The sequence below is a fragment of the Berkeleyomyces rouxiae genome (genome assembly GCF_048999995.1).
Source record: "Berkeleyomyces rouxiae strain 22BRR77 chromosome Unknown BrBRR77_ptg000002l, whole genome shotgun sequence".
Lineage (NCBI taxonomy): Eukaryota > Fungi > Ascomycota > Sordariomycetes > Microascales > Ceratocystidaceae > Berkeleyomyces > Berkeleyomyces rouxiae.
The window spans coordinates 3,879,084-3,906,492 of NW_027396492.1; the positions used below are offsets into that span (position 1 = coordinate 3,879,084).

The window sequence follows — 27,409 nt, forward strand, 5'->3', positions numbered from 1 at the left end:
CAGTCGTTACAACTTGCCACATCTGAACGGGGGTTTCCAGAAAGCCATGTCTACCAGCTATGCACCTTTTGGCTTGCAGCAATGATGTTGCCAACTCCCAGATTACTTTGAGTTACAACATGGTACCTGAGTGTATAAAGTGTTGTTGTTGAGTTTACTCACACACCTGCCATTGTGCCAAAGCATGTTATTGAGTTCTTGTGGGATTTCTTGGACAGTTTATGTCTGTTTTTAGACCTCTGTGTCTGTATTTCTTGGCCTTTGTCTTGCCTAATTGTTTTGACTCCTGTTGGGTCTATTTATATGATATCAGCAGCTAGTGTCTGTTCTTTGCTGAGCTCGTTGGTTCTACGAACAGCTCGTGTCTGTTCTTTGGGTTGACACCTCTTAATGCCTCTTCCTTGTGACACCGTGTGTCCATCGGCGACTGCTTTTTTTGTGTCTCTTCTTTGACCACTATGGTGCTTGCGTTTGACCCCTGCTGGGTTATAATTGCCGACAGCTCGTGTCTGTCCGGGTATTGATAGTTTATATCTACTCGCTTTGCTGACAGCCCGTGTCTGTCTGGGTATTGACAGTTGCTGTCTACTCGCTTTGTTAACAGCTCGCTTCTGTCCCACTTCTTGACAGTTATGTCTAGTCTTCGTGCCACAGTTGTGTCTAATGCGTTAGGCCACTGTTCGGACTATTTTCTTTCGGCTGTTGTTGTGTCTACTTACGACCACTATACGTCTACTTCTTGTGACATGTTCTGTGTCCTCTACTTTGGACAGCTCTCTTGCCTGTTACTTTCTTCGACTCTGTTACGTCTACTTGCGACTACTCTATGTCTCCTTTCTGCGACCTCTTTGTGTCTTCACTTGGGCCTACTCTCTGCCTCTCTCTTTTGGACAATATCTTGTTGTTTTTCTTCTCGTTAAAAGAAACACGATGTCCCTCTTCGAAGTCCTGCCTATGGTGGTGCAGGCCAGTCTTGTATCTTGTGCTGAAATACTGCCAAGTTTGACAAGCTGACTTTACCAATTTCTTGTTTTCCCCTTTCACCAATACTCTTTACGGATCCTGCACGTCTTTGTTTCCATGCTGTCTGTTGTCATATACCAATTACCCGATCGATGATGAGTCCCCATTACACATGTTAGTCTATTCTCCCACAACCGGAATCGTGTTCGTTTACATCCATCGAACCATGTCCCAGGGGGTTCTTAGCTATTGTGGAGGCGATTATGTCGCGGCGATTGATGATTGTGCCAACTGAGTAGCCACTCTGGTGTACACTTGTTACCAGAACTTGGTAGTTCTCAGGGGACCTTCTGCATCTTGCAGGCAACAGATTTATGGGCTATGGAACTGAGCGATTGTTGTTTGTTATAACCTACAGGCCTGGCTCTTACTTCTATGACCAATGCCATAACTAGGGAGGACAACAAGGTTGAAAAACCTTTGCCTTTGCGGGTACTGAGCTGCGTTCTCAACTTATTCCCACTTAAGATCCTTGGTGCTGCCCCTCGGTTGATGAGGTTGCCTTTCGTTATTCCCATTCTTTTTTACCTTCCTCTTGTCTGTGGACACGAGGCCCTTACGAAGTTGTCGTTGCACTTCAAGGCCTTGTTTTATGTTGATCAGATGTACAAGCTTTCATGCTAGGGATTCCGTTGATCCCCTATACGTCACGATGTTGTTGGTGCATCGAGATCTACAATTCTTGCCTGCGGAGTCATGCTGTGTCTAGACCCGTATGGTTGGCTTATTCCTTCTGTTCCGATTCTGCAAAGCCCGGTGGACTTCCGTGTCCCTAGATGCCCGGCTTCCTTTTGCGAATTCTCCGACTTGATTCTAGTCTAGGATGTGGCGATCTTAGTACTGCTGTGGAAATCAGTCATTTAAAAGGAGCATACTGTCATGAATAGCCATTCTTGCCATTGCCATTGCATAGGGTTATGCCTGGCACCTTACCCCGCTTCCGTTGTGTCACGCTAATGTTCCAAGGACGTATGATGATACGGTTATACCACTTGGTGGTCTGTGTAACCTTGAGGTGTCACTCCGGTTTATCTACTCGGGTGTGGCCGGCTTGCACACTATAGATCATCGCTATTAGGTAACTCGGTACTCTGCAGTTGATGCAGCTTATTCTGAGTTGACTGCTATTCTCGTTCCTTTTGTGTCAACAGCGTTTGAGCGTGGGGCCCACACCTGTTAGGCCGATATCGCTGTAACGCGACATATCGTTGCCTGGGTGTCTTGAGGGATTTTCAGTTCTGCTGCTGCCGTGTTGGTTTATCTCGTGAACTAACATCCGGTTTGATAGTAGCGTCTGGTAACGTTGAGTTACGTATGTCCCCACTTTCGGTTATCTGTGATTTGGTTCTAGCTTGGGAAGATCTCTGTTGTCAGAATCTGCAACGCCTTAAATAGCGTTGCCTTCTGCCCTGTGTGATCAGGTTAACTCTTGCTCCCCAAGCTTAACAATCACATACACCCCTTTTGCCATTCTTCTTTGTATACTAGTTTATAGTATCACTTCTTCGATAGTACCTTCTTCTTTAGTACTATATCTTTAATTATCACTTGTTTCTTGATAGCCTTCATTGCATCAGTACCTTCTGTCGTCTTCGTTACCTCAGTGTTCCTGTGATTGTTTATTCCCTTCCGTGTGTTATAAGATCAATTAGTTGAGTGTGCCTCTTTACCTCAAACCGACCATACGACCTAGAGAGTTCTATCCTCTCCTCCCGGCCGTATATCCGCGCAGGCCTGACTGTCCACCTCTGGAACCTATCATTGTCCTGAGTCGTTGGCTTTCTAGAACCCTAATGGTTTCCTTGGGCCCTATCCGTAATACGGGAGGAGGAGGAGGGTTTTTCTGGCCAGGAAGAGGATCCGACGCACATGGTTCCAGCAGACAAACGTGGAAGACGGGATGAACCTTCATAGTGGCAGGGAGTGCCAACTCGTAGGCATGCGAAGACACCTTCCGTAGAATCTTAAATGGGCCAAGCTTCTTGAAGTCCAACTTCTTTGAAGGACGAGTAGTTCGAATATTTCTACTCAAAAGCCACACTAAGTCCCCTTCTCGAAGGAGAGGGGCGGAAGATTTGTGTCGATTCGCGTACTCGGTCATCCGCTCACGGCTCCACGTAATTTCAGTCTTTAAAAACTGACAAATGTTGTCAAGCTCTTTAACAAAGTTCCGCAACGGGCCTTTTTCCACAGAGACTGGGAGCGACTCACGCCCACTTCTGGGGTGAAACCCGTGGTTCGCAAAGAAGGGCGTCAGCATAGTAGAACTGGACTCGGAGTCATTGTAAGAGAACTCCGCCAAGGGCAAAAGATCAGCCCAATTGTCCTGTCTATAGTTGGTGTAACCCCGCAGGTATTGCTCCAAAATAGAGTTCACACGCTCAGTCTGACCATCGGTCTGAGGGTGGAACGCAGTACTCAGATTTTGCTTTATGCCCAACAGTTTGGCTAAAGCCTTGGAAAAAGCCGACGTAAACAGACTACCCCTGTCGGACACAATGTCCAATGGCAGACCGTGGAGCCTATACACTGCTGACAAATAGAGCTTAGCAAAACCTGCAGCATCCAGCGAGGAATCGCAAGGTATAAAGTGAGCCATTTTGCTAAGCCTATCGATGACAACGAGAATCATGTCAAAAGAATTGGAGACCGGCAAGCCGGTGATAAAATCAAGGGACACAGATGTCCACCGAGCTTGCGGAATGGTCAGAGGTTTCAGTAGACCGTAGGGACTATGTCGCGCGGACTTGATCCGTTGGCAGACCTCACAATTTCGGATGTACCGGATGACATCACGACGCATCCCGGGCCACCAGTATTCCCGAACAAGAAGTTCAAAAGTGTTCTTTTGTCCAGGGTGTCCGCTAGGCATAATATCATGACAATTCTTCAATGCACGAACTCGTAGATCCTCGTTCGGCAAATATAGAAGGTCGTTGACAAACAAAAGACCGTCATTGTCAAGCCTGCAGACACTGAGGTCCACATCTGGAGGTTTGGTCGACTGGCCTCGAAGAGCAGAAATAACATCAAGAGCCCACTTGTCCGTGGATAGCGCGATTTTTACCTCGTCTACCAAAGACATGGTACCAATAAAATTTTCAGGGGGAATAATAGGAGCACACAGCTCTTTATCCTCCTCAGAAGAAGAAGAAACGAGGTCTTCGTAGCGTCTGGTCAGGGCATCAGCTCTAGAATTCAAGGAGCCAGGCCTATAAGTGATGACATAACGGTACTCGCTCAGTTCCATAGCCCACCTCGCTTGCCGTCTGTTCATGGCCGGAATTTGCTTAAGAACGGCTAAATTCCGATGGTCCGTCAATACCAGAACAGGTTTTTCCAGACTTTCAACCATGAATCGCCACGACTTTAGAGACTCCACAATGGCTAACAACTCCTTGTCACCTACGCCGTAGTTACACTGGGCAGGATTCATTTTTTGAGAGAAATAGGCCACGGGGTGTAGTAGAAGCCCCTTGTCAGTCGGGTGGTATTGAGACATGACGGCAGATATTACACGGTCAGACGCGTCTGTTTCAATAACAGTGTCCAACAGGTAATCAAAGTGCTTGAGGATAGGTTCAGAGCAGAAAAGGTCCTTCAGGGTGTGAAATGCTGCCTCACATTCAGAGGACCAGACAAAAGATTGCGTCTTTTTAGTCAACTCGAAGAGAGGTGTGCAGATTCTAGAGAAGTCACGGATGAACCTCCTATAGAAATTGGCAAAACCCAAAAAGGACTGGACTCCCTTAACAGTTCGGGGAGCCTCCCACTCACGGACAGCCGCAACTTTAGCGGGGTCCATCTTCAGAGCATCGGCTGAAATAACAAAGCCAACAAAGGTAGTTTCAGTCTTGTCGAATTCGCATTTTTCACCCTTGACAAACAGACTGGCCTGCGCTAATTTTAGCAGGACTTTGCGCACATGAACATCATGTTCCTCTTGGTTCAGAGAGAACACCAGGATATCATCCAAGTAACAGACACAGAATATGTCCAAATACTCCGACAAGACCTCGCTGACATATTTCTGACACGTGGCAGGAGCATTGGTGAGCCCAAACGGCATCACATTGTACTCAAAAATGCCATATCGAGTTCTGAAAGCTGTCTTGTATTCATCACCTTTCTTGATGCGAATCAAGTGGTACGCAGCTCTCAGATCCAGCTTTGTAAAAATGTTTCCCGTAGCCGCCGTGCGCAGTGATTCATTGATCCGAGGCAGAGGAGTTACGTCTTTGATGGTGATATCATTGACGGCTCGGAAATCAACACAGAATCGTAAACTGCCTGGCTTCCTAGCAAAAAGAATCGGGGAAGCCAGCGGCGAAGAGGAAGAGGAAATAAAGCCTTTAGCAAGCATGCCATCTAGATATTTTTTGACAGCCTGCAACTCGAGTGGAGTCATATCGTACAGCGGGGCCTTGGGGTATTTCGCATCGGGAACGAAGTTAATCGCATGATCAATGTCCCGGTGAGGTGGTAGTTGATCAGCACCTTCTCGAGAGAACAGAGGAAGTAGGTCATGGTATTTCTTCGGGATGCGTTCAAGGAGCCGTGCATGCTCTTGTTCCGGAGTTAGGTCCTCCTGATTGAGATAATCCAGGACTTCCTGAGCGGTGACACGATAAATCTGTAGTTTCTCAGCTTTGGCAAAGCGATGCAAAGCCTGAGACGACACCGTCACACAGGAACAAGACACAGCTGACGATTGTGCAATAAAAGAAGGAAGGGGTGAAGTGGCTGAAGCAGGAGCAGATCCCTCAATCTGACTGCCAGCGGTAGAAGCAATATTTTTGTCGTTTTTTGTATAAGAAAAATCAAACGAAGCGCCAGAATCAGTAGAAGCAGTCGAAACAGAAGAAGAAGAAGAAGAAGAATCAGAAGCTGCCACAGCATTGCCATCGGCGGTAGAAGTAACCGATATCTTGAGCGTATTGGAAGGCCAAGAAATTTCCGGGTTATGGGCGTCGAGCCAGCATTTCCCCAGGATGATGTGGTAGCCCCCAAGCTTCGTGATTTGAAAAACCAAAGTTTCTGAATAATTAGGAAAAGAGAGGGACAAAGGAACTTGGTGGGTCACTTTACCCGCAGCAGTTTCACTACCATCAACAACATGGAGCGACTCGGCTCTGGCCTTGAGAACAGTAGGAATCTGATGCCTTGCTATAAATTCAGAATCCACAAAACAAGTTGTTGATCCCGAATCCACCATAGCGTAGGCCTCAATGGAATTATTCACTGTCACAGGAATAACCAGAGGGGGAGAGTTACCATAATCGATAGCATTATCAAGAGAACAAGTGCTGATTCTCAAGAGACCCTCATCAGCAGCGTCAGGGCTAGCCAGGACCAGAGGGGAATGGGTCGGTAGCCCTTCTAGTTTTTTGACGCATCAGGCGCAGGGGCCGTCGAGGGAGCCCGGGTAGAAGTGGAGGGAGAAGGGACAGTAGCTGCGCGAAGAGCAAGGTTGTTTTTGGGGCAAGCCTTTAGCATGTGGTCCTTTGCGCCACACTTCCAACAAACACCCTTTGCCATTTTGCCGTCAGCAGTCTTACGGAAGGGTAGACCGTTGGCATCGGGACCTGCAGAGGTACCCTTAGCTGGCTTGGTGTTGGGGACAGCTTTTTGGGCGCCAGCATTTCTCGAACGAGAATCTTGCTGAAAGGGGACCACACCAGGAGGCGGTTGGATTTTCCCGTTGTTTCCCCGGGTTCGGTTGTTGATCGTATTGTCCAGCGTGTTGCAGAAATTAGCGAACTGATCAAGCGTTCCCTTAGGGGCAGGATAGGTGTTCCAAGCCAGAGCGTCCTGTATGTGGGGCTTGAGGCCTCGCTGAAATAGTGCAATGGTGAAATCAGCGTCGGCCCAACCGAGTTTCTTCAACAGCGTTGTAAAAGCAGAGTGATAGGCAGTACAAGTACCTGTCTGCTTTAAGTCGAAGATCTGCTGGGTCGCAGTCATGCGCCAGTCAGGGTCATCGAAAGCCTCAGCTAACGATTTCATAAAATCGTCGTACGTTTCAAAGTTCATGTGTCCAGTGGCCGGGTCCATCCGAGGCATGGCCCAATCCAGAGCGCCATCTCTAAGGTAGGAGAAGGCAGTCATCAGCTTGCGCTGCTCCGTGCGGTGGTGCTTGGGTGCAGCAGCAAATTTGACCGCAAGTTGCCTCTGGAACGCCTGGAAGCCTTGCTGATTGCCATCATAGGGCACGACATCAAGATGCTTGTCGGCCTCTTTCAACGGATCGGCATCCTCTTCCCGTTTGACTCGGGGAAGAGACTCAAGGGAGTTGAAGCGGGCTTCAGCGCCAGCCTGGAACGCAGCCCAGTAAACCTGAGCCGCATCAGGAACAGAGCCAACGGGGATGGGCGGGGCACCATCGTCGGTGCGCAGACCAGACATGTAAGCCGCCACAATAGCCATTTTGATCTCAGCACTGAACTCCCTAGGAAGGGCACCGAGATGCCAGTTCTCAGGAGTTCGGTCAGGAATCGACAGGAGGAACGTATTGAGATGCTCGATCATTTCGCGAGTGAGGGCCATTGCGAGTTGAAACGTAATAGAGAGGGAAAAATAAATGAGGAGAGAAAAAAGTGCCAAAGAGAGCCAAAGTTGTAATAGCGTCGGGTCTTCAAATGAAGCTTAACAAAATATTACGGATAGGGCCCGAAGAAAGGATTAGGGTTCCGGGTACAGCCAACGACTCGGGACAATGATAGGTTCCTGAGGTGGACAGTCGGGCCTGTGGAGGAAGACGTCAGTTAGACAGAGTGCTAAGACGTATGGTCGGTTGAGATGAAGAGGCAACACACAACTTAGATGGCTATTCTGAGAATAGAGCGGCACAAAGAGGAAGGAGGAGGAACAATCACACACTTCAAAGAAGAAGAAAGGTTGAACTGCAAAGAAAGCAAGAACAGAATGGTATAAAGAAGAAGAAGAAGGTAAGCAAGTGCATGTGATTGTTAAGCTTGGAGAACAAGAGTAAACCTGATCAACTCAGGGCAGGAGACGACGATATTTATGTTGTCGGCGCTCCTGACAAAACTCTGTCTTCCCAAGCTAGAAACAATCAACATCTAACTACGAACAAAAGATAAGTCTCGTGTAAACAAGACGTAACAGGTTCGTAACAATCGAACCAGATAACAACCCCCACCTAAGCACGCAATGGCAATTGCAACAAGAAAACTCCGCAGCAGCAGAACAACGTCTATCAGAGCACCCGTGCTCAGCACATCCCACGACAACCTCATATCCGTTGATCAACTCACGATCTACACAGACCAACCTGTGCCATAAGCGCATCTTCATAGGTCGCCGACCTTCGGCGTTGTGGAAAAGAAGAGTGGGGTAGGTCTCATGCATAACCCTTAGCATGAGCAGTGTCAGGATAGCTATTCATGACAGTCGCCGACCTTCGGCGTTGTGGAAAAGAAGAGTGGGGTAGGTCTCATGCATAACCCTTAGCATGAGCAGTGTCAGGATAGCTATTCATGACACATCCCGCGCCCTTTCTCTCCGTCTACAAAGCCCTGTCTCTGTAAGGGGCCAAGTCGTAAAAGGACGTAGAAGGGCAGAAACAGATATATTGCGATGGAGAGAAGAAGAAAGAACTAACTAAAACTAGGAGAGAGCAGCAGCTCTTTATACTGCCTGGGTAGAACAACTGAGGCCTACCTGATTGACCCAAACGTGGTGAGTCATCGGGCGTTCGGATCAAGGCCGGTTGGGCCACTTGTATTCGGACCGTCAGTAGTCGGGCCTTTGCGGACTCGGACCACCGACACTCGAACCACCGTTGCTCAAGCCACATCGGCTTCAACTCGGGCAATCAGGCAAAGCCTTGACCCGGGTCTCCCAGACCCTAACATCAGCCTCCTTCTCTTTCTTCCCATCCTCCCATGGCCGTGTAACACAAAAAAAGAAAACAACAGGAAGGTGGACACCAACTGAAAACAACAAAGGGAATAGCAAACAACAAGCAACTAATCATCGGTAAACGACAACAGAACGAACAAGGAGTGGAACAGACAGTGGAGAAACAAAAAAAATGTCAAAGGAAAGGGAAATAGACCCTGTGCAACAACCGTGGAACTCGCAGCTCCTTCAATCAAACTTCGGACTCAAGCAGTCCTCTCGCCACGGCACTCACACCTCAACGTCGGCAGTCTCCTGCGCTCGCAAGAATTCTTCTAAAGCAGCCGTTTCTTCCAGCGCCTCTGTAGGTTCCCAAGTGGGATCTCGCCAACCAACCCATTTCACCAAGTACTGGGCTGGTTCGTCTCTCGTGGCTGGCCGGTGTTCCAGGATCTTCTCGACTTCGTATTCCTCAAAGCCATCGATCTCGACTGGTCCGGGGCTCGATACGTGCGGGTCTTGTGAGGGCCAAGGGTCGTTCGGGTGGTATTTCAATCTGTCGGCATGAAACACGTCGTGTCCTCTGGCACCCTTCAGGTCAAGACGGTAGCTGTGGGAGCCTACAGCCTCTAAGACCTGGAGCTTCTGGTATCTTGGCCGGAGTCGCTTGCCTGGGCCTTCTTGCTGCACAGTATGGGAGCTTTTTGCCAACCAAACCCAGTCGCCGGGCTGGAAACGTCGATGTGGTTGTCTGTGTCTGTTCGACTGTTCCTCCATAGCAGACTTGGCGGCGCTGAGAGAGGCTTTGGCCCAATCCGTGTGGTCTGCCAAGCTCTTCAGGATTCTTGTTGCTTGAGCTATGGGACTCGTGTTGGCTGCAACGGGGGCTGCTAGGGGGGCAATGGCGTCGGGCTGCAGCTCAACCAAGTCAGGACTATAGCCGTGGGACAACGTGAACGGGGACGTCTCTGTTGAAGCCGCTGGGGCTGCGTTCAGGGCAAACTCCACAATTGGCAGGCAGTCTAGCCAGTCTGAGCGGTCGTGTAGGAGTTTGGCCATCTTTGTCTTCACCTCAGCATTTGTCCTCTCAGTGGCCCCGTTGGTCTGTGGGTGGTAAGCGGTGGACAGACGACGATCGATCTTCAGGGTGGTACAGAGTCGTTTCCAGAACATGTTGGCAAATTGGCGGTCAGAAGCAATGCTGTTAGGAAGACCATGGCGAGGGTAGTAGACTTCCAAGAAACGGCTGGCAAGATACTCGATATCCAGGCTGCGGCAGGCTATAAGGATGACACCCTTGGACAGATGGTCCACCACCGTCATGACGTGCTTGTAGACTTTTCCTTCCTTCTTGCACGGCGGGAGAGGGCCAATCAGATCTATGCCAATGTCACGCCAGATGCGGTCAGGTACCGGAAGGGGCTTCAGGAGACCTTGCTTGAGCTGGCGCATGACGTTCGTGCTACCGCAGATTTCGCAGTTGCGGCAGAACCGTTTGACATCCGCTGTGTAGTGCGGCCAGAAGTAAGTCTTGGAAACTTCCTGACACATGATTCTTTGGCCGGGGTGGACTAGTGTCACGGAATCGTGAATCTCTTGTAGCAAGGCTGTCCTCAGAGGTTCCCACTGGGGTACCCACAATCTTGATCTGTATCGCAGTCGACCTTCGGAGTCCAATGAGCATTCGGACAGTGACACTCGCCAATTAGTCTTCAAGCTGTCTGGCCATTTGGGCGCCTGAGAGGCAACCACTGCGCATGCTGCCGCATAGTCAGAGTCGGCTGACAATGCTTGTTCCCACAGTGTACTGAGGGCTTCCTTACGGAACGGGGATGGCAGTGTAACGCGAGCAGATCTGACTTTCAGGGCACCGTCGGGCAAACACTGGAGGAGCTGTTGGTTGCGAGCTTGTAGGCGGGGATCATCGGGACCTGAAGGCATGTGAAGACGGGAGAGAGCATCGGGCAGTGGGGACAGTTTCCCGGGACGGTGTTCCAGTGTTAGGTCAAACTCGCTTAGCAGGTTAGCCCAACGAGCTTGCCTCTCTGTTAACTGTTGCGCAGAGGTAAAATGCAACAAGTTCTTGTGGTCTGTTAACACTCGGATGGGTCCCTGGGCGCCACGTAACTCTCCTCTCCACTCTTTCAGGGCTCGGACAATTGCCAACATTTCTTTGTCATGGATCTCATAGTTGGACTCGGCAGGAGACAGCTTCTGGCTGATGTAGGCACATGGAAACAGGCCATCTGGATGCTGCTGCAATAGGACAGCTCCAGTGCTGTAGCCTGAAGAGTCAGCTTCGACAGTTGTTGGCAGAGAGTGGTCGAAGAGGCGCAAGACGGGCGAAGCACAGAAGAGATCTTTGAGTGACGAGAAGGCAGCTTGGCATTCTGGAGACCAGACGAAGGGAACTAGGTGACCAGTCAGTGAAGTGAGAGGGACGGCTACTTCGGCAAAGTTCTTGATGAACGGGCGGTAAAAATTGGCAAATCCTAGGAAGCCACGGAGCTCTTTCTTGGAACTGGGTACGGGCCAGTCTTTCACTGCTTGCACCTTGGCAGGATCCATTGTTGCTTTTCCAGGCTTGATGATGTAGCCCAGGTACTTGACTTCTTGTACACCGAACTCGCACTTGTCGATGTCAACCGTCAGTCCGGCCTTCACGAGCTTGGCTAGGACGTGGTTAACTTGTTCCTTGTGCTCGTCGAGGGAGCCATCGGTGTACACTAGGATGTCATCAACGTAAGCAGAACAAAACAGGTCGAGGTACTCTTGCAATACGGAATTCAGGAAGCGTTGGAATTGGGCAGGAGCATTGGACAAACCAAACGGCATCACGTTCCATTCAAAGGAGCCCAGGCGCGTACGGAAAGCGGTCTTCCATTCGTGGCCTGGCTCGATACGGATATTATGGAACGCTGCAACGACGTCAAGCTTAGTGAACCACTTTGAACGGCTGATTTGGCGTAGTGTTTCCTTGAAGTTGGGTAACGGGTATCTATCCTTCTTCATCAGCTTGTTCAACAGACGGTAGTCCACGCAGAATCTAAGTCCACCGCCAGGTTTCTTGACGAACAGGATGGGGGCAGCAGCAGTGGAACTACTCATTCGAATGAACTTCTTGTTCAGTAGGTTCAGTAACGTTTGGCGCAGTACTATCAACTCATCGTGGGAAAGGCTGTACAGTGGTCCCCAGGGAGCTTCCGAGTCAGGGACAGTTAGATGAATCTCGTGGTTCATCCCGGGACGCAGCGGCGGGAGGCGGCGCGTGTAGAGTGCTTCTGGGTCAAAAGCAACAACATTCTGTGGGTCTATCCAACTGGGAACCTTTTCCTTCCAGTCATCTGTAACAGGCTCGTTCTCTCGGGCCAACTTTTCCAATGCTTTGTTGATATCCTGTATGCTCGCAGCAAAGACCTTCAAGTCCTGGTGCAAGATCTTGCTGACACGTGCAGCTTTCAATTCCGTAGGGGTGTCCAAGTTCCGAATGGTCGAAACAGAGCGAGGGACGGAGAAGTGGGGGAGCACCAAACGGTGCCGGTTGCAGTCTATTAGGGCGTTGTGGTGGCTCAGCCACGGGTATCCAATAAGAAGTTCGTCATCATAAATGTCGGGTACGACAAGGGCAAGGACTTCTTCCCGGAGGCCGCCGAGATCCAGCTCGAAGCGGGCAGCCTGAGTGGCCACAGAAGAAGGTTGGTCATTAAAAGGTTTTAGGGAAAGGGAAGTTTGCAGCGCAGAACAAGGTAGTTTCAATCGTTTCACGAGGGCCTGGGATATGATCAAGGAGACTGTATTTCCGGTATCGACTAAAGCTACTGAGTTGTGAGAGCCGTTGATTACAACGTCAACAGATAAGGAGCCTCTCACAAGCAAAGGGGACGTTCCCTTCTTGTTCTTACCCCTCCGGGGGCGACTGTCACCGGAGGGTCTCAGTTTTCCGACTGAGCAGTGGGCAACTGTACGACACCGAAATCGGCATCCAGGTCATCGTCTAGCTGCGGCGGCGTGGGCACGTGTACACCGCGGACACGGGCAGGAGGCGCGTTCCGGTTGGGAGGCACATCGTAGGGGCATTCCCGTACAAAGTGACCTGAGGCGCCACAGCGGATGCAGAGGCCAGCGCGACGACGTCTCTCTCGTTCCTCTTCGCTCGCCCAGCGGGCAGTGCGGCGGGCAGCAGGCGCACGAGTAGGCTGGGGGGCAACGCGACGGGTTCGTTCCCAGTCCATGGCGTCGGGATGGCGGTGGGCAGCGGGGGCGGACGGGTAATAACCGGAGCGGCGGCCAGAAGTCGACTCGGCATCGAGCTTACGCTGCCGCAGTTCCTCGGCAGCTAACACGACCCGGTCTAAGTACTCCGAGAAGACCCGGGGAGGGAACGAGTTCGCCACGTATTCCCGAATGGGCGTGTCGAGGCTGTCCTTCAGCCACCTAATCTTCTGTGAGTCCGCCGCGTCCAGAGCTTTGGCGCGGGTCAGCAGGTCCTCAAACTCCTGCAGATGGACCTCGATCCTTCTGCCTCTCTGCTTTAACCGCGAGAGCTGGTCTTGTGCCTTATCTACGGCAACTTTGTCCTCAAACGCTCCCTGCAGCTCTTGAAGGAACCGGTCGCAGGAAACGGGGCCGTCGTCTGTTAGTCGGGTCTTGATTGACCGCATGCGGCTGCGGGCCAAACCCTCGGCCTGGGCATAGATCGAGACGATGAAGTCTCGGTCGGCCACATGGCCACGCTCGCAGTGCCATATTTCCAGGACCTGGTCGAACCAGGCGTCAAATTCCTCGGGCTCGGTGGAACTCAGCGAGGGAATCTTGTAGCGCAGTTTTGCGCGACCATTCTCGTTACCAGCCGCTGAGGCGGCGGCGGCAGCAGCAGCGGTGGCGGTAGCAAGCGCTGCTTGGGAGGCTTGGGTTTGGGCGGCTGCCTGCTGGGCGGCTTCGCTCTGGTTCTCCAGCATAGCCAGCATCTTGGCAAACTTGCTCTCCAGCTTGGCGAACCGTTGAGCATATTTGTCCTCAGTGCTGTCGACACTGGGGACAGGGGAGCTTGCGTAAGCGGCCCGCATGTCGTCGGTGGTGCGGCCACTCATGTTGAGAGTTTGTGTAACAGTAAAAAATAATGTGTGATGAAGATTGATAACGGGTTTGGGGAAAATAAACGATAAGACTGTTGAGAACTGTAGGGGCAATGCAATCTGTAAAAGCTGTATCTGTACCTGTGGCTGTAAAGAACTGTAGAACTGTAGAACTGTAGGGCTGTAGCGAAAAAGAAGATCGCAATATGATGTAAGGGGCCAAGTCGTAAAAGGACGTAGAAGGGCAGAAACAGATATATTGCGATGGAGAGAAGAAGAAAGAACTAACTAAAACTAGGAGAGAGCAGCAGCTCTTTATACTGCCTGGGTAGAACAACTGAGGCCTACCTGATTGACCCAAACGTGGTGAGTCATCGGGCGTTCGGATCAAGGCCGGTTGGGCCACTTGTATTCGGACCGTCAGTAGTCGGGCCTTTGCGGACTCGGACCACCGACACTCGAACCACCGTTGCTCAAGCCACATCGGCTTCAACTCGGGCAATCAGGCAAAGCCTTGACCCGGGTCTCCCAGACCCTAACAGTCTCGCCTCGGAATACACCCCACACTCTGGAAGCAAGCTACTGGGATTGTGCTCGCGAAAGACGGAAAGGCTGATTATTCAGTCGTAAAGTCCTACCGCATCATCTCACTGCTCAACTGTCTAGGCAAAGTGCTCGAGAAAGTCTTTGCGACCCGCTTAGGGTACCTCGCTAATTGCCATGACAGCTCGCTTCTAGACGACACTCAACTGGGAGGCCGCAAACAGCGTTCAGCCATGGACGCCGCTCTCGTATACGTCAGCCACCTGCAGAAGGTCAAGGAGATGAAGCTCGTTCCAAGCACTCTCTTCCTTGACGTCAAGGGCGCTTTCGACCACGTGTCAAAGCCCTGCTTGATGCGCAGCTTACGTGAGCTCGGTCTTCCCCTGGTGTTCCGAAAATGGGTTGCTTCGTTCCTCCAGGACCGTACTGTCGGCCTGCACATCGAGGGTCAGCCGTTCCCGATGACCCCGGTTAACATCGGCATCCCCCAAGGTTCCCCCATCAGTCCTCTACTCTTCCTGTTGTATGCTCGGCATATAGTGGCTCGGGTGGCCGGCGACACACCACAACTTCAGCTGTCGTATATAGACGACTTCAGCGTAACCGTGGCGTCCAAAAGCCCGAGGCGTTCGGCGGCGCTTCTCGAAGAACTCGTGACGGAGCTGCGGGCCAAGGCTCGCGACTACGGCATTGAGTTTGAAGAGAGCAAAACTGAGCTGATCCACTACACCGATGCTGCAAAATGGGCCTCCCAAACTGTCCGAGTAGGTGATGTCACTGTGCGTCCCCAAAAGATGGTCAAGTGGCTAGGTTTCCATTTCGACAACAGACTTTCGTTTAAACAGCACGTCCAGGCACGGACCCAAAAGGCTGAGATCGCGTTCCGCGGCTTGCTTCGGCTCGCTTCGAACACGCGTGGACTGTCCATCGCGGCACTCCGTCAGCTCTACATCTCCTGTGTGGGTACCGTCGCTGATTACGGATCAATTCTCTGGTATGACCCGTCAAAACCCCAGCTCAGTCTGCAAAGGGTATACCAGAAACTGCAAAGCCAAGCTGCCGCCCGTATCCTAGGTACATTCCGCGGTTCACCAACACGCGCCGTCGAAGTCGAGGCCGGCCTCCCGCCCCCCTCTATTCGATTCGCCAAAGCACGCATGGCCTACGCCGCTCGCACTCTCCGCCTCCAACGCAACCATCCCGTCCGTGTTGCGTCCCAACCCGACAAGGACGAGCTTGCCCCCGATGACTCAGACCTGCCTCTCCTGGGGCATAACATGAGTGTCAAGACTCGACTCGGCTGCATCATGCGCGAGTTGAAGCCATTGGTGGCAGGCATGTGGAGACGAGAACGTCGCCGACAGGAGTGGGATAGTCCCTGGCAGCCGCCACTGACCGACCGCATCTCCATCGTCGTCGACCCTGGACCCAAGGAGGACGCTGCCGTCAGGCATGCCCAGTTCTTGTCAAGACTTCCGAACGATGCCGTCACCGTGTATACGGACGGCTCCAAAGAAGGCTCCAGGTGCTCGCTTGCAGCGTGCGTGGTCGATACCAAAACCGGTGAAATCAAAACGAAAGTCAGTCACCGACTGCAAGATGTGGAGGTTGCAGACTGCGAGAGCGCCGCCATCGTGGAGGCACTCACGCTCCTCGCCAAAACAGAAAAAATAACAAAGCAAGCTCGCCCCTGCTATGTGTTTGTCGACAGCCAAGCTGCCATTGCGCGGCTCCGCAAGCACGGCCACTTCGCGTGGCAGGCCCGCCGCGTCCTCGGTACATTCACGTCGCCAGTCACGGTGATGTGGTGTCCCGGGCACATGGGCATAGTGGGGAACGAGATTGCAGACGCGGTTGCACGCCAGGCTCTCGAGAGTGATGATGAACGTAAGTTCAGCTCACTGGGCAGTGTCTTCGCTAGGGTTAGGAGGTTTACCATGGACAAGTGGGAGACTCTCTGGGCTTTTGAGCGAGACACCGCCGCTGGTCCCTCCCATGGCTCGCACTACCTGCGTACCATCGGTGGTGATCCAGTTCTCCGTGCTAAGGCGCCCAAGGTTTCCGGACCAAGATGGCTAACCTCGGCGTACTTCCAGATGAAGGTGGGTAAAGGCAACTTGTTGCCCTACCTGCTGCTCATCAAGAAGACGGACTCGGACCGGTGCCGCCGTTGTCAAGAACATGAAAGCGAGAGCGTTGAGCATGTGCTGCTGCACTGCGCCGCATTTTCTGCAGAGCGTCAAGAGATGGCCATGGCATTGAGTCCTAAGTCGCTAGATCTCCCGACGCTCTTCAATACGAATAACGGAACCGAGGTGCTGCTGAAGTTTGTTCGCAAGACGGGTTTTTGCACGAAGGCCTGGGTAGAAGGTGTGGGGACAAGAGAAAGTAGTGGTGTGAGGAGAGTGGAGGAAGTTGAGGAGTGAGGAGGAGTTGGTGCTTGTGTCTTTGGACAAATTACTGTGTCGAACACGACGTATTTCCTTTGTCGTTGATTTTGCTAGAGTTTGGATGTTGTTTTATTGTACCTTGCTATGTGTAGATATTACGGATAGGGCCCGAAGAAAGGATTAGGGTTCCGGGTACAGCCAACGACTCGGGACAATGATAGGTTCCTGAGGTGGACAGTCGGGCCTGTGGAGGAAGACGTCAGTTAGACAGAGTGCTAAGACGTATGGTCGGTTGAGATGAAGAGGCAACACACAACTTAGATGGCTATTCTGAGAATAGAGCGGCACAAAGAGGAAGGAGGAGGAACAATCACACACTTCAAAGAAGAAGAAAGGTTGAACTGCAAAGAAAGCAAGAACAGAATGGTATAAAGAAGAAGAAGAAGGTAAGCAAGTGCATGTGATTGTTAAGCTTGGAGAACAAGAGTAAACCTGATCAACTCAGGGCAGGAGACGACGATATTTATGTTGTCGGCGCTCCTGACAAAACTCTGTCTTCCCAAGCTAGAAACAATCAACATCTAACTACGAACAAAAGATAAGTCTCGTGTAAACAAGACGTAACAGGTTCGTAACAATCGAACCAGATAACAACCCCCACCTAAGCACGCAATGGCAATTGCAACAAGAAAACTCCGCAGCAGCAGAACAACGTCTATCAGAGCACCCGTGCTCAGCACATCCCACGACAACCTCATATCCGTTGATCAACTCACGATCTACACAGACCAACCTGTGCCATAAGCGCATCTTCATAGGTCGCCGACCTTCGGCGTTGTGGAAAAGAAGAGTGGGGTAGGTCTCATGCATAACCCTTAGCATGAGCAGTGTCAGGATAGCTATTCATGACAGTAGATTTACTGCACCTCGCCATAACCCTATCAGGTTCCATGCGAGTAATGAATAAAAAAAAAAAAAAAAAAAATGAAGCCGAGGTACTTGATGGACGGGGATTCGAATTCACTTTTATCCCAGTCAAGCTGTAAGCCAGCATCTCCGAGAGCGCGGATGATCTGACAGACAAGGTTACGGTGTTCTTTGCGGGAGTCAGAGCTGTAGATCACTACATCGTCGAGGTAAGCAGAGCAGGAGATACCGAGCCAGCGGGAGAGCACATGATTGATAAAACGTTGGAAAGCAGCAGGAGCACCAGTGAGGCCGAAAGGGGTGACTAGCCATTCATACGCTCCGAGATGGGTGCGGAAGGCCGTGTAGGCTTCACTACCTTCTTTCAGGCGGAGACGGTGGAACGCGGAGATTACATCGACCTTGGAGACGTACTTGGCGGCAGCGATGTCACGGAGGGTGTCGTTGATCAGTGGTAACGGGTAACCATCCTTCTCTGTGACGCTGTTCAGGGCACGGTAGTCTACGCAAAAACGAAGACCACCACCAGGTTTCTTCACGAAGATGACAGGAGCACCTCCCTCAGCACTACTGGCTCGGATAAAGCCAGCGTCGAGCAAGTCGTAGAGAGTTTTCCGGAGCAGCAGCAGTTCTTCTCGGCTCATTGAGTACAGAGGGCACGAGGGCGGGGACAAGCCTGGTTTAAGGCGGATCTCTGTATCAATGCCAGGGCGGTTCGGGGGGAGCTCGGAAGCTTTCTTCCTGTCGAAAGCGTCGATGACAGGAAGGAGCCACTCGGGACAGTTGGCGCGGGGGTCGGTGTAAATTTTGGCCTTGAGGGCCTTCTCAATGTCGTGAAGAGTGGCGGAGAAGATGCGGACATTGTGAGAACGGCGGGCTCTGAGGTGAAAGGCGCGGACGGCGTGGGCAGTAACAGGGAGGACATCGGGATTGGCAGTACAGTTGGTAAGACGAAGGGGAGTGGGCAAGCGGATGAAGACTTCGTTCTGGGCAGGGCGGAGGGAAGCGTCGTGCTTGGCAATCCAGCCTTGACCCAGGATGAGGTCCTCAGTCTGACCAGGGACGATGTAAGCGTAGAGTTTCTCGTCCAATCCTCCGAGACCAAGGTCAAAAACGGCGACTTGATCGATGACGGGTGGGTTTTGGTCATTAACTACTTGAGCAATTGGACGAGGGCAGATGGGCAGGATAGTAGCGTGGGCGCGGGTGGCGGTGCGCGGAGAGACGGTGGCAAGACACAGGCAACCGGAGTCGACGAAGGCAGAGGTAGAACAAGTTTTATTGAGAACAACATCTATATAGGTACCTCTAGCCCCCATTTCCTCCCGAGCGATCTTCTCTCCTTGGGGCTCTAGACGGCGACGTTCGCCTAGAGCTCTCCATTTCCCGACATGTCGCGGGACGCGGGCGTGGGCACAGGCAGGGGCAGAGCTGGGGTCGGCGCAGCAAGCTGGGGAAGGTTGGTGGAGCGGACAGGGACGGTAGTAGTGGGGACAAAGTTCAGTGGACAGTTCTGGCGCAGATGGCCAGTCTGGCGGCAGCGGAAGCAGGCGCGGTTGCGGCGGAGGCGCTCGCGCTCCTCGTCGGTCAGGGGCTGAAGGGCCGTGGCAGTGACAGTGGGAGTCCAATCCATAGCATCGGGGTGACGAGCAGCAGCCGACGGGGGAACGGAGGAAACAAAAGGGCCAGCAGGAGCAGGGGAAACAGGGTGGGCAGCGTACGGAGAGTAGGTCGTGTTATCAGTGAAAGCGGAGTAGTGGCCGCGGCGGGGACGAGGTAGGAATTGCTCAGCCTTGGAAGCGACGTTTTGCATGCAGTTGGTAAATTCAGGGTACGTCGCGGGGACGTTGACATAGACCATCGCTTGTCGGAGGGCAGGCGCCATGGCGGTTTGCAACTTCGAAATGCGGTTGCGGTCGCCAATGATGTTGGCGTCCTGGAGGACTTTTTCGAAGCGGGGCAGGAACAAGGCGAAGGGTTCAGAGGGTCCCTGGCGCATGTTGTCCAGGTGGAAGAGAGCACGGTCAGCAGCAAAGGGGTCGATGAATATGGAGTCCAAGTACTCCAGGAACTGGTGGTGTCATGAATAGCTATCCTGACACTGCTCATGCTAAGGGTTATGCATGAGACCTACCCCACTCTTCTTTTCCACAACGCCGAAGGTCGGCGACCTATGAAGATGCGCTTATGGCACAGGTTGGTCTGTGTAGATCGTGAGTTGATCAACGGATATGAGGTTGTCGTGGGATGTGCTGAGCACGGGTGCTCTGATAGACGTTGTTCTGCTGCTGCGGAGTTTTCTTGTTGCAATTGCCATTGCGTGCTTAGGTGGGGGTTGTTATCTGGTTCGATTGTTACGAACCTGTTACGTCTTGTTTACACGAGACTTATCTTTTGTTCGTAGTTAGATGTTGATTGTTTCTAGCTTGGGAAGACAGAGTTTTGTCAGGAGCGCCGACAACATAAATATCGTCGTCTCCTGCCCTGAGTTGATCAGGTTTACTCTTGTTCTCCAAGCTTAACAATCACATGCACTTGCTTACCTTCTTCTTCTTCTTTATACCATTCTGTTCTTGCTTTCTTTGCAGTTCAACCTTTCTTCTTCTTTGAAGTGTGTGATTGTTCCTCCTCCTTCCTCTTTGTGCCGCTCTATTCTCAGAATAGCCATCTAAGTTGTGTGTTGCCTCTTCATCTCAACCGACCATACGTCTTAGCACTCTGTCTAACTGACGTCTTCCTCCACAGGCCCGACTGTCCACCTCAGGAACCTATCATTGTCCCGAGTCGTTGGCTGTACCCGGAACCCTAATCCTTTCTTCGGGCCCTATCCGTAATATTTTGTTAAGCTTCATTTGAAGACCCGACGCTATTACAACTTTGGCTCTCTTTGGCACTTTTTTCTCTCCTCATTTATTTTTCCCTCTCTATTACGTTTCAACTCGCAATGGCCCTCACTCGCGAAATGATCGAGCATCTCAATACGTTCCTCCTGTCGATTCCTGACCGAACTCCTGAGAACTGGCATCTCGGTGCCCTTCCTAGGGAGTTCAGTGCTGAGATCAAAATGGCTATTGTGGCGGCTTACATGTCTGGTCTGCGCACCGACGATGGTGCCCCGCCCATCCCCGTTGGCTCTGTTCCTGATGCGGCTCAGGTTTACTGGGCTGCGTTCCAGGCTGGCGCTGAAGCCCGCTTCAACTCCCTTGAGTCCCTTCCCCGAGTCAAACGGGAAGAGGATGCCGATCCGTTGAAAGAGGCCGACAAGCATCTTGATGTCGTGCCCTATGATGGCAATCAGCAAGGCTTCCAGGCGTTCCAGAGGCAACTTGCGGTCAAATTTGCTGCTGCACCCAAGCACCACCGCACGGAGCAGCGCAAGCTGATGACTGCCTTCTCCTACCTTAGAGATGGCGCTCTGGATTGGGCCATGCCTCGGATGGACCCGGCCACTGGACACATGAACTTTGAAACGTACGACGATTTTATGAAATCGTTAGCTGAGGCTTTCGATGACCCTGACTGGCGCATGACTGCGACCCAGCAGATCTTCGACTTAAAGCAGACAGGTACTTGTACTGCCTATCACTCTGCTTTTACAACGCTGTTGAAGAAACTCGGTTGGGCCGACGCTGATTTCACCATTGCACTATTTCAGCGAGGCCTCAAGCCCCACATACAGGACGCTCTGGCTTGGAACACCTATCCTGCCCCTAAGGGAACGCTTGATCAGTTCGCTAATTTCTGCAACACGCTGGACAATACGATCAACAACCGAACCCGGGGAAACAACGGGAAAATCCAACCGCCTCCTGGTGTGGTCCCCTTTCAGCAAGATTCTCGTTCGAGAAATGCTGGCGCCCAAAAAGCTGTCCCCAACACCAAGCCAGCTAAGGGTACCTCTGCAGGTCCCGATGCCAACGGTCTACCCTTCCGTAAGACTGCTGACGGCAAAATGGCAAAGGGTGTTTGTTGGAAGTGTGGCGCAAAAGACCACATGCTAAAGGCTTGCCCCAAAAACAACCTTGCTCTTCGCGCAGCTACTGTCCCTTCTCCCTCCACTTCTACCCGGGCTCCCTCGACGGCCCCTGCGCCTGATGCGTCAAAAAACTAGAAGGGCTACCGACCCATTCCCCTCTGGTCCTGGCTAGCCCTGACGCTGCTGATGAGGGTCTCTTGAGAATCAGCACTTGTTCTCTTGATAATGCTATCGATTATGGTAACTCTCCCCCTCTGGTTATTCCTGTGACAGTGAATAATTCCATTGAGGCCTACGCTATGGTGGATTCGGGATCAACAACTTGTTTTGTGGATTCTGAATTTATAGCAAGGCATCAGATTCCTACTGTTCTCAAGGCCAGAGCCGAGTCGCTCCATGTTGTTGATGGTAGTGAAACTGCTGCGGGTAAAGTGACCCACCAAGTTCCTTTGTCCCTCTCTTTTCCTAATTATTCAGAAACTTTGGTTTTTCAAATCACGAAGCTTGGGGGCTACCACATCATCCTGGGGAAATGCTGGCTCGACGCCCATAACCCGGAAATTTCTTGGCCTTCCAATACGCTCAAGATATCGGTTACTTCTACCGCCGATGGCAATGCTGTGGCAGCTTCTGATTCTTCTTCTTCTTCTTCTTCTGTTTCGACTGCTTCTACTGATTCTGGCGCTTCGTTTGATTTTTCTTATACAAAAAACGACAAAAATATTGCTTCTACCGCTGGCAGTCAGATTGAGGGATCTGCTCCTGCTTCAGCCACTTCACCCCTTCCTTCTTTTATTGCACAATCGTCAGCTGTGTCTTGTTCCTGTGTGACGGTGTCGTCTCAGGCTTTGCATCGCTTTGCCAAAGCTGAGAAACTACAGATTTATCGTGTCACCGCTCAGGAAGTCCTGGATTATCTCAATCAGGAGGACCTAACTCCGGAACAAGAGCATGCACGGCTCCTTGAACGCATCCCGAAGAAATACCATGACCTACTTCCTCTGTTCTCTCGAGAAGGTGCTGAGCAACTACCACCTCACCGGGACATTGATCATGCGATTAACTTCGTTCCCGATGCGAAATACCCCAAGGCCCCGCTGTACGATATGACTCCACTCGAGTTGCAGGCTGTCAAAAAATATCTAGATGGCATGCTTGCTAAAGGCTTTATTTCCTCTTCCTCTTCGCCGCTGGCTTCCCCGATTCTTTTTGCTAGGAAGCCAGGCAGTTTACGATTCTGTGTTGATTTCCGAGCCGTCAATGATATCACCATCAAAGACGTAACTCCTCTGCCTCGGATCAATGAATCACTGCGCACGGCGGCTACGGGAAACATTTTTACAAAGCTGGATCTGAGAGCTGCGTACCACTTGATTCGCATCAAGAAAGGTGATGAATACAAGACAGCTTTCAGAACTCGATATGGCATTTTTGAGTACAATGTGATGCCGTTTGGGCTCACCAATGCTCCTGCCACGTGTCAGAAATATGTCAGCGAGGTCTTGTCGGAGTATTTGGACATATTCTGTGTCTGTTACTTGGATGATATCCTGGTGTTCTCTCTGAACCAAGAGGAACATGATGTTCATGTGCGCAAAGTCCTGCTAAAATTAGCGCAGGCCAGTCTGTTTGTCAAGGGTGAAAAATGCGAATTCGACAAGACTGAAACTACCTTTGTTGGCTTTGTTATTTCAGCCGATGCTCTGAAGATGGACCCCGCTAAAGTTGCGGCTGTCCGTGAGTGGGAGGCTCCCCGAACTGTTAAGGGAGTCCAGTCCTTTTTGGGTTTTGCCAATTTCTATAGGAGGTTCATCCGTGACTTCTCTAGAATCTGCACACCTCTCTTCGAGTTGACTAAAAAGACGCAATCTTTTGTCTGGTCCTCTGAATGTGAGGCAGCATTTCACACCCTGAAGGACCTTTTCTGCTCTGAACCTATCCTCAAGCACTTTGATTACCTGTTGGACACTGTTATTGAAACAGACGCGTCTGACCGTGTAATATCTGCCGTCATGTCTCAATACCACCCGACTGACAAGGGGCTTCTACTACACCCCGTGGCCTATTTCTCTCAAAAAATGAATCCTGCCCAGTGTAACTACGGCGTAGGTGACAAGGAGTTGTTAGCCATTGTGGAGTCTCTAAAGTCGTGGCGATTCATGGTTGAAAGTCTGGAAAAACCTGTTCTGGTATTGACGGACCATCGGAATTTAGCCGTTCTTAAGCAAATTCCGGCCATGAACAGACGGCAAGCGAGGTGGGCTATGGAACTGAGCGAGTACCGTTATGTCATCACTTATAGGCCTGGCTCCTTGAATTCTAGAGCTGATGCCCTGACCAGACGCTACGAAGACCTCGTTTCTTCTTCTTCTGAGGAGGATAAAGAGCTGTGTGCTCCTATTATTCCCCCTGAAAATTTTATTGGTACCATGTCTTTGGTAGACGAGGTAAAAATCGCGCTATCCACGGACAAGTGGGCTCTTGATGTTATTTCTGCTCTTCGAGGCCAGTCGACCAAACCTCCAGATGTGGACCTCAGTGTCTGCAGGCTTGACAATGACGGTCTTTTGTTTGTCAACGACCTTCTATATTTGCCGAACGAGGATCTACGAGTTCGTGCATTGAAGAATTGTCATGATATTATGCCTAGCGGACACCCTGGACAAAAGAACACTTTTGAACTTCTTGTTCGGGAATACTGGTGGCCCGGGATGCGTCGTGATGTCATCCGGTACATCCGAAATTGTGAGGTCTGCCAACGGATCAAGTCCGCGCGACATAGTCCCTACGGTCTACTGAAACCTCTGACCATTCCGCAAGCTCGGTGGACATCTGTGTCCCTTGATTTTATCACCGGCTTGCCGGTCTCCAATTCTTTTGACATGATTCTCGTTGTCGTCGATAGGCTTAGCAAAATGGCTCACTTTATACCTTGCGATTCCTCGCTGGATGCTGCAGGTTTTGCTAAGCTCTATTTGTCAGCAGTGTATAGGCTCCACGGTCTGCCATTGGACATTGTGTCCGACAGGGGTAGTCTGTTTACGTCGGCTTTTTCCAAGGCTTTAGCCAAACTGTTGGGCATAAAGCAAAATCTGAGTACTGCGTTCCACCCTCAGACCGATGGTCAGACTGAGCGTGTGAACTCTATTTTGGAGCAATACCTGCGGGGTTACACCAACTATAGACAGGACAATTGGGCTGATCTTTTGCCCTTGGCGGAGTTCTCTTACAATGACTCCGAGTCCAGTTCTACTATGCTGACGCCCTTCTTTGCGAACCACGGGTTTCACCCCAGAAGTGGGCGTGAGTCGCTCCCAGTCTCTGTGGAAAAAGGCCCGTTGCGGAACTTTGTTAAAGAGCTTGACAACATTTGTCAGTTTTTAAAGACTGAAATTACGTGGAGCCGTGAGCGGATGACCGAGTACGCGAATCGACACAAATCTTCCGCCCCTCTCCTTCGAGAAGGGGACTTAGTGTGGCTTTTGAGTAGAAATATTCGAACTACTCGTCCTTCAAAGAAGTTGGACTTCAAGAAGCTTGGCCCATTTAAGATTCTACGGAAGGTGTCTTCGCATGCCTACGAGTTGGCACTCCCTGCCACTATGAAGGTTCATCCCGTCTTCCACGTTTGTCTGCTGGAACCATGTGCGTCGGATCCTCTTCCTGGCCAGAAAAACCCTCCTCCTCCTCCCGTCATAGTAGATGGCGAGGAAGAATTTGTGGTCAAGGAAATTATAGGCGTGTCTTCGCGTGGCCCTCTGCAATATCAAGTAGTTTGGGAGGGCTATGAACATGATGGACCCTCCTGGGAACCTCTGGACCATTTAGCCAATGCACCTGAGAAGGTTGCAGAATTCTACAAGAGGATGCCTAACGCCAGACGATCTTAGTACTGCTGTGGAAATCAGTCATAAAAAGGGGGGCTACTGTCATGAATAGCTATCCTGACACTGCTCATGCTAAGGGTTATGCATGAGACCTACCCCACTCTTCTTTTCCACAACGCCGAAGGTCGGCGACCTATGAAGATGCGCTTATGGCACAGGTTGGTCTGTGTAGATCGTGAGTTGATCAACGGATATGAGGTTGTCGTGGGATGTGCTGAGCACGGGTGCTCTGATAGACGTTGTTCTGCTGCTGCGGAGTTTTCTTGTTGCAATTGCCATTGCGTGCTTAGGTGGGGGTTGTTATCTGGTTCGATTGTTACGAACCTGTTACGTCTTGTTTACACGAGACTTATCTTTTGTTCGTAGTTAGATGTTGATTGTTTCTAGCTTGGGAAGACAGAGTTTTGTCAGGAGCGCCGACAACATAAATATCGTCGTCTCCTGCCCTGAGTTGATCAGGTTTACTCTTGTTCTCCAAGCTTAACAATCACATGCACTTGCTTACCTTCTTCTTCTTCTTTATACCATTCTGTTCTTGCTTTCTTTGCAGTTCAACCTTTCTTCTTCTTTGAAGTGTGTGATTGTTCCTCCTCCTTCCTCTTTGTGCCGCTCTATTCTCAGAATAGCCATCTAAGTTGTGTGTTGCCTCTTCATCTCAACCGACCATACGTCTTAGCACTCTGTCTAACTGACGTCTTCCTCCACAGGCCCGACTGTCCACCTCAGGAACCTATCATTGTCCCGAGTCGTTGGCTGTACCCGGAACCCTAATCCTTTCTTCGGGCCCTATCCGTAATAGTTACACGCTGTGACGGGTTTCACTAAGTATGAGAAAATCTCATAGTTATGACCAAATGCTGTTTATTATCTTTAACATAGGGAAGAAAAGAAAGAAAAAGAAGAAGAAAATCTAAACTAAAGATGGGGGAACTGGCCATGCTTTATAGGCGTTCGAGAATCCAGTTGTGTGGGCCCCACCGGGGCAATCGGCCCTATGACCCCTGTCCAAGAAAAGTGGGGCATCATCCCTGTACACAAAAGTGGGTCCCGGCCCACTTGACACAAAAAGTGGGGCCGACCCCTGGTCGAATAAAAGTGGGTCCACAAACCCTAACCCGAAAGTGGACCCAACTTCAAATCACACAAAAAGTGGGTCAACATGGATCAGCCCAAAGATGATCCAACATCGGGTCCACGACCCGTAACATTACCCCCCTCCTCTCATCCGTGTGCGGGGGCCTGTCATAGCGCCAGTCTGTGGCTCTCCAACGTCATCCTCATCTCCAAACTCGGCTTCGAAAGTCTCCAGTGCTTCCGTCTCCTCAAAGTCGGCTCGCGGTCTCCAGTCTGGCTCTGCATACCCTGCCCATTTGACAAGTACCTCTCTGCGGTAGCCTCTTCCTACGCGTCTCCGGCGGCTTCTCAAGATTCGCTCGACCAAGTATTCAGGCTCTCCATATTCGTTCTCTTCGAGCGCGGGGGGTTGCGTGTCGTCGGTCTTTTGGGAGGGGAGTGGATTCCCGGCTGCTCTCTTTTTTTTTTTTTTTTTTTTATTCATTACTCGCATGGAACCTGACAGGGTTATGGCGAGGTGTATATTAATACTATACACGAATCAAGGTTTAACGGAATCTCAAACAAGCTAGCTACTACACATAATATACTCCAAACCCCTGGCAGGGAGGCAGTTACATCTAAGATCCCACAAATATAATCCCCAAGTTA

The 27,409-nt window shown here is 51.1% G+C and overlaps 8 protein-coding genes across 8 annotated transcripts; 3 read left to right on the plus strand and 5 right to left on the minus strand.

Moving 5' to 3' along the window:
* Nucleotides 1-3,146: 3,146 nt before the first annotated feature.
* Nucleotides 3,147-6,238, minus strand: BROUX77_002659 (uncharacterized protein; the record flags this gene model as incomplete). The annotated part of the gene is made up of 2 exons (XM_073747224.1): nt 3,147-3,151; nt 3,235-6,238. The coding sequence occupies 2 exons, from the start codon at nt 6,236-6,238 to the stop codon at nt 3,147-3,149; spliced, it is 3,009 nt and encodes a 1,002-aa protein (XP_073607741.1).
* A 164-nt stretch (nt 6,239-6,402) lies between these two features.
* BROUX77_002660 (uncharacterized protein) lies at nt 6,403-7,569 on the minus strand (the record flags this gene model as incomplete). Its single annotated transcript, XM_073747225.1, has 1 exon — nt 6,403-7,569. The coding sequence occupies one exon, from the start codon at nt 7,567-7,569 to the stop codon at nt 6,403-6,405; it is 1,167 nt and encodes a 388-aa protein (XP_073607742.1).
* Nucleotides 7,570-9,177: 1,608 nt separating this feature from the next.
* Nucleotides 9,178-13,976, minus strand: BROUX77_002661 (uncharacterized protein; the record flags this gene model as incomplete). Its single annotated transcript, XM_073747226.1, has 2 exons — nt 9,178-12,561; nt 12,855-13,976. The coding sequence occupies 2 exons, from the start codon at nt 13,974-13,976 to the stop codon at nt 9,178-9,180; spliced, it is 4,506 nt and encodes a 1,501-aa protein (XP_073607743.1).
* A 761-nt stretch (nt 13,977-14,737) lies between these two features.
* BROUX77_002662 (uncharacterized protein) lies at nt 14,738-16,930 on the plus strand (the record flags this gene model as incomplete). Its single annotated transcript, XM_073747227.1, has 1 exon — nt 14,738-16,930. The coding sequence occupies one exon, from the start codon at nt 14,738-14,740 to the stop codon at nt 16,928-16,930; it is 2,193 nt and encodes a 730-aa protein (XP_073607744.1).
* An 826-nt stretch (nt 16,931-17,756) lies between these two features.
* On the minus strand, nt 17,757-19,140 carry BROUX77_002663 (uncharacterized protein; the record flags this gene model as incomplete). The annotated part of the gene is made up of 2 exons (XM_073747228.1): nt 17,757-17,814; nt 17,894-19,140. 2 exons carry the CDS (start codon nt 19,138-19,140, stop codon nt 17,757-17,759), a joined length of 1,305 nt encoding a protein of 434 aa, XP_073607745.1.
* A 50-nt stretch (nt 19,141-19,190) lies between these two features.
* On the minus strand, nt 19,191-20,138 carry BROUX77_002664 (uncharacterized protein; the record flags this gene model as incomplete). The annotated part of the gene is made up of 2 exons (XM_073747229.1): nt 19,191-19,892; nt 20,049-20,138. The coding sequence occupies 2 exons, from the start codon at nt 20,136-20,138 to the stop codon at nt 19,191-19,193; spliced, it is 792 nt and encodes a 263-aa protein (XP_073607746.1).
* Nucleotides 20,139-20,765: 627 nt separating this feature from the next.
* BROUX77_002665 (uncharacterized protein) lies at nt 20,766-21,932 on the plus strand (the record flags this gene model as incomplete). Its single annotated transcript, XM_073747230.1, has 1 exon — nt 20,766-21,932. The coding sequence occupies one exon, from the start codon at nt 20,766-20,768 to the stop codon at nt 21,930-21,932; it is 1,167 nt and encodes a 388-aa protein (XP_073607747.1).
* Nucleotides 21,933-22,096: 164 nt separating this feature from the next.
* Nucleotides 22,097-25,687, plus strand: BROUX77_002666 (uncharacterized protein; the record flags this gene model as incomplete). Its single annotated transcript, XM_073747231.1, has 1 exon — nt 22,097-25,687. One exon carries the CDS (start codon nt 22,097-22,099, stop codon nt 25,685-25,687), a length of 3,591 nt encoding a protein of 1,196 aa, XP_073607748.1.
* Between the last annotated feature and the right edge of the window lie 1,722 nt (nt 25,688-27,409).